The 6,000-nt window shown below is 40.9% G+C and overlaps 1 protein-coding gene across 4 annotated transcripts in view; it reads left to right on the top strand.

Annotated features, from left to right (window-relative positions):
- fmnl2a (formin-like 2a) overlaps nt 1-6,000 on the top strand; it is a 49,902-nt gene continuing 43,902 nt past the window's right edge. For 3 of the 4 annotated variants that reach the window (XM_046844755.1, XM_046844756.1, XM_046844757.1), the window contains exon 1: nt 1-546. In XM_046844755.1, coding sequence (XP_046700711.1) covers nt 433-546 — 114 coding nt within the window. In that variant the 5' untranslated portion in view covers nt 1-432. The remainder of the gene's footprint in view (nt 547-6,000) is intronic. The other variant, XM_046844754.1, reaches the window with a different exon arrangement.

Genomic DNA, 6,000 nt, shown 5'->3' with positions numbered 1-6,000 from the left:
AGTGTGAGAGACGGAGTGGAGCTGAAGGATGAGAGGAAACACTGAAGCGCTCCACTGCTGGAGCTGAACATCTCCGCTAGCTGAGACCGGGGCAGACCGCTCAGGCTGAATCATGCACCTCGTCAGCTGTACGACTCACTGGGAGTGGTGTGGAAATTGTGCAAGATACGGATAAGACACGTTTCTTTTCTTTCTTTTTTTTGCCACCAAATGATGCGCTGTTGCTGATAAGTTTTTTCTGGATTTTTCTGTATCTCTCTCTCTCTCTCTCTCTCTCTCTCTTTCTCACACACACTCGGGACACACACATATAATGCTCACACTCGGGACACTTGTTTCTGCTAAGTTTGTTAACGTTTTAAAGGACAATACTGGAAAGCTGGTTGAAATAGTGTAAGTCGTAGAAGAAAAGGAAGAAAAAAAGTCTTAAAAATGGGGAACGCGGGGAGTATGGACCAACACACGGACCCGAGGGGACACAATATGCCGTTAAAACTGCCCATGCCCGAGCCGGGGGAGTTAGAAGAGCGATTTGCAGTTGTTTTGGTAAGTAACGTTTTACAACTTTTTATATTAATATTGAAAAAATAAGAAACATTAAAAAGTCCGAGTGAACACATCAGTCTTTGTTCGGCTGATTGTGGCACATCCTGGCGGCGGTGAGGAGACTCCTGCTGCCGGGGCACTGAGCAGCTCCGCTCGGTTACTCCCCGCTATTGTCCGCGGTTATGAGCTAAGCTAACGGGACTAGCCTCAAACTCTCTCTACACTCCACTCTCTCACAATTACTTATACTCTTTACAAACTCTCCCAGCCGCTATTACACACTTCTCACACATTTATTACACTCTGGTATTCATCACAAGCCTTGTTTGTGTGTGTGTAATGGGAGCAGGTCTCTGTCCTGCCACTGATTTTGCACCCAGGAGCGTGTGTTTGTGGTGCAACAAAACTTTCACCACGTTTGTTTCATTTTCCAGCAAGAAAATATTGAACTCATTTAACTCAAATTTTGCATTCGTTTCCATTAAACTTGCACTTGAGAGAAATTGGAAGTTATTGTATTAGTTTTGTGTATTAGTTGGGTGTGAAGAAAGGCGACCTTCCCAGTTAGTCTTTCTCTCTCACACACAAACACACACACACACACACACACGCACACACGCACACGCACATACACAATAGTACTAATACACAAAACAACCATTCTTTTTCATTGTGATACTGCTTTATACATACAGTACACACACTATATTGCCAAAAGTATTGGGTCACCTGATCGTTCCTGCAATATGTTGTTCTTTTCCAAACTGTTACCACAAATCAGGAGGCACTCAATTATACAGGACTTTAGATGCCTTTAGATTATACATTTTGCATTCACTTGAACTTCGAAACCCAAACCTGTTCCAGCATGGTGACGCCCCTGTGCACAAAGTGAGCTCCTGATCTGGTGCACATGCTTTGGAGAGGAAGATCTTGAGTGGCCTGCTGTACAGCTCTGATCTCAATCCTACTGAACACCTTTGAGATGAATGTAAACGTTGACTGCACCCCAGGTCTCCTCACCTACATCAGTACCTGCTTTTCGTAACACCCTTGTGGCTGATGAACACAAATATCCATAAGCACACTCCAAATATCTAGTGAAACATCTTCCCAGAAGAGTGGAGGGAATTATAAGAGTAAATTGGGACTAAATGTGGAATGCAATGCTCAAAAATCACATAACATACGTATGACCGGGTGACCCAATACTTTTGGAAATATAGTGTGTAATATATACATATATATAAAGCAGATTTGCAGGTAAAAGTAAAGTGAATCCTACAGTTATCAGTGCTGTTTCCTGACAGTGCCTGACTACACATTGATCTACTTGTTGATATAAAGTGCTTATTATTATATTATAAAGTTCTCCCTCTAGGTTAAGGATCAGACATTAATTTAATTTCACATGGTTGTCTGGTTGGCTAGAGAGCCAATGTTTAGAGGTTCATTTTGTGTGTGTGTGTGTGTGTGTGAGGGAGAGAGAGCATTTTGCCTCACACACTGCTTCTTGCAAATCAGTTCCTCACCACCCAGATTTACACAGCACCTGCTCAGTTCTCTCATCTACACTGCTTTTATCCCGGAAATGCCAAGAGTGTGATGGGATATCTTTATGACCCCTGGGGAATGAACCAGTGCCTCTTTTTCTGCTGCTTTTTTTCTTTCTTTCGGGGGTGGGGGTTAATATGCTTATGGCAGTGATCTGCTTGTTTGCAATACTGACGTTTGATAGTAATCGAGGTGACTCTTTGTTGACGTTATGCAAAGCGCCAGTGGTGAGGGTGGCCAGGTTGAGTGTTCTAAAGATGCACGTGATTTATTGGGCAGAAGCTTTGTACCTCATTAGAGAACGGCAGATCAGGAAATAATTGTTGCATTAGCAATACAGTTTGGAGCAATAGCTTCAACAATAGATGGTGTCGCAAAGCAGCTTTACCGAAATCCGGACGTAGATTTTGCTTCCTAATGAGCAACAACAGTGAGGGAAAACTTCCTGAGTTCAAGAAAGAGACCTTGAGCGAAACCGGACTCGACACAATCTTTTTCTGAATGAACCATTAAGACTGTGTAGAGTAAATTCTGAATGTTGATCTATAGTTCTAGGCACACTATAATAGGTTGCTCCAGGTGAGTCAAGATTCACAGGTCCATTTATAAATGTGTATTTTTCAGGAATTTCACACATGCAGCGTTAGTAGCCTTGTTTTAAAAAGCTTTTTAAGTGAAAAGCAGACTCTGATGAACCCGAAACAATCGAACAATGTTTAAACAAAGGATTGCATTACTACCCTACGCTATTTCCAAGCCCATACCTGTCCACCCGTGGTGTGTCTCATCCTGCCTGTGAAAAGAACACGTTCACTAAAGCATTACTGTGTAATAAATGTGTCCTGCAGCTTCTATTCATTTTTTCTTTAGAGAGCCAGATTCCTGTTCCTATAAATAAGAATAGTGTTCCAAATCAGTTCAGCTTTATTCTAAACCTTTTTTTTTTTTTTTTTTTTTTAGATCCTAAAATCTGTTGTTAGCATGGCTTTAACAGTTGATGCACCTGGGTGTCTACGGAATGCATTTGATGTCTGCTCTTCTATTTTGCATGTGTTTTGTGTGTGTGTTTGGGTGGTACAGGCCTGGCTGCTTGTCTCGCTTTATAGGTCAAACATTGCCAGACTTCATGCTTCACTACCTCTAGAGCAGCCCTCATCACTTTGACCCAGGTTTCTGCAGTTAAGACACGCACGCACACACACACACACACACACACACACACACACACACACACACACACACAAGCACACAACTCGAGTAATAACACAGTTGAGATGAGTGACGGCAGAGGATCCTGGGGCGAAAGAAAGTGGGAAAAGTTAAAGCGCTACTGGAAAGTTAAAGCGCTTTTGGAGGAAACGGAGCCGGTTTGGGTTTAATGAGTCATTCAGCCTCGCACGGGGCCTACGGCTGCATGTCTTTCTTTTTCTCTAGCCTGAGGAGACTTCTCATACTTGTACAACATATGATCATTTTTTAAAACATGTAATTATGCAGTCATGCAGTATTTTAATGACCATCCATTTTAATTTGACCTGATGCTCAGAGTCACTTTTGGTGTTTGTTTTGGTGACGTTTCTATGCGTTTTATAAGCGAGCGAAAACACGGCTGGACATGGCGTTATGGAAAAAAAAACACACATGGCCGTTACCACTCAGAAGAGAATCATTTTTGGTTAAATGACGCATCCTAAAGCAATTGATTCTGCTTCTACCACGTCCATTTGTGATCGATTACAGTTTTTTTTACACTATTATGTTTACCACGATATGGTTTTTTTTGTGCTAAGAAATGATAATGCAGGTCATTTCCTTGTAAGAAGTTATAGCACCTTTAGTGGTTTTCTCATTTTCTCCCAGAGTTCAAATCGTAATGTTAACAGAGAACGTCAACAACGTGGACAGTGCTACTGTAGCCAAGAAAAAACTTTATTTGGAACGATGGTCTGTGAAGTTTTGCTGAAAATCTCCTGTTTAAAAATTAATTTTGCAGGCTGAATGCCAAAAACATATATATTTTGTTTGTGATCTAAAAAGTCTATTCGAGACATGGTGTAGGATATTTTTTCACGTGACACTGGAACACCTTCTAGACTAAATGTGATGGCAGGATGTGCATGTGGTGATGTCGTCACTTTTTGGCCGGCATTGGGAGGGCTTACGTGTTTTAATCACAGCTTTTAAAGAGTTTTACTGCTATTAAACCTCGGAGCTTTGGCAGGCTGAGGGAGTAGCTACTTTACTGATGACCCCCCGTGTTGCTAAACCACAGAGCGGCTGCTGGTGATGAAGTAGTATTTGTATAGGAGCTTTTCTATATTGCATGCTTTTTTCATGCCGTTGGAATAGATTTTGGTGACAATCAAATTCATGTGCTACAACACAAAGAGGCATGCGCTCGTTATTAGAGCTGCAGCTATTGATTATTTTAGTAATGGAGTAACCGGATAAGGTGCCTTTTCTCTTTATTAAAGAGCACTACTAAATAAGAGAGAGAAAATAAAACTGCTTTCTTAAAATGAACATGTAATTTGTTTCCTTTTTAGAAAAAAATTTATTTTTATTGATGACGTCATGTCAAAATTTCTGTGAAATCTAAGCTCATTTAATGCTTTAATCGTGATAGGACTTTAAAATGCAAATACAAATATATAAATGTAAAATAATATTACAGTAATCCCCCGTTTACCGCGGTGGTTACGTTCCAAAACCCCCCGTGATAAAAGAAAAACAGGGATAAACACCACCTTAAAAATGCTATTTTATGTATACAGTACTGTACTGTATTAACATTTTATTGCATTTTATAATTAATAAGTATATTTCTATTAATACATTTAATTATTGCAACATAAAACTCCATAAAAACAATTCCCTATTATTTTTTTGATTTATCGCTCTATCCGCGAGAGACAAAATCAGCAAAACAAATTATTCATGTGGCAGAGACTCGAGACTCGAACCGTGATAAAGCGGGGGATTACTGTATTAAAATCAATTTCAAATTAATAAAAACAAAAGGTAAACGCCCGTACGCACATTTCCAGCACGCTTATAAACGAGACCCCAGGGCGCTCCAGAGTTTAGCGGGTGATGCGTCAGGAATAACGGTCCATTGGGAAACACAGTGCTCCGTGGGTAGTTAAATGGACTGAACGATGCATCGTGACATTTTCTTACTCTGCTTTTGGAAGTTCAATTCAATCAAGTTTACTCGGTGCCACAGCAGTTCGAGCACTTCTGTAAAGCGATGTAAAACCTTGCGTATGTGTTCAGCTGCAAGTGATATGTGGTAACAAACCCACTGCAGAGATCCACCGGGAGGATTTAAGCACATATCGTGTAGACGCTCGAAATCCACCCTTGGAATATTTCACTCTCCTGAGACAAAAAAGCGCAAGCCATTCAGTGCTGCAATGCCGCGTTTGACCTGAAACTCATGGGAATTAAAGAATGTCTGGAACTGCTACTGATTCTCTAAGCAGACACATTCACATTGTTCAGCTGTTGCCAAGATTAAAGACAAACTGTTTCACATGCGGTGGACTGCGAAATGGAAACCTTTTCTTCGTTCATCAGGTTTATTTAAGGGACTTTCCAGTTATATTGCAATCTGCAAAATCAGTTTGATACAAATTACATTGTAGTAATGTTCATCGGTCTTGATTTTATTTCATTTTCTTAATATATTCGACTTTCTGATGGGGACCATTACAGGTTCAGGTGACTGTGTGTAATTTCCCGTAGGCCAGGAGGCAACAATGTGTGGCATTCGTGCTAATCATTCAGCCAAGAGCATATCTGCGAGCAGCGCCGAGGTTGCCATAGCTGCAGGAACATTACTGTTAACTGCTTCTCTGAGGAGAAGAAGCGTGACGCTGGTTCTCAACATGGCTCATG

The sequence above is a fragment of the Silurus meridionalis genome, chromosome 3 (assembly GCF_014805685.1).
Source record: "Silurus meridionalis isolate SWU-2019-XX chromosome 3, ASM1480568v1, whole genome shotgun sequence".
In the NCBI taxonomy this organism is placed as follows: Eukaryota; Metazoa; Chordata; class Actinopteri; order Siluriformes; family Siluridae; genus Silurus; species Silurus meridionalis.
The sequence above is the reverse complement of the archived record's forward strand: the minus strand, read 5'-3'. Positions and strand labels throughout refer to the sequence as shown.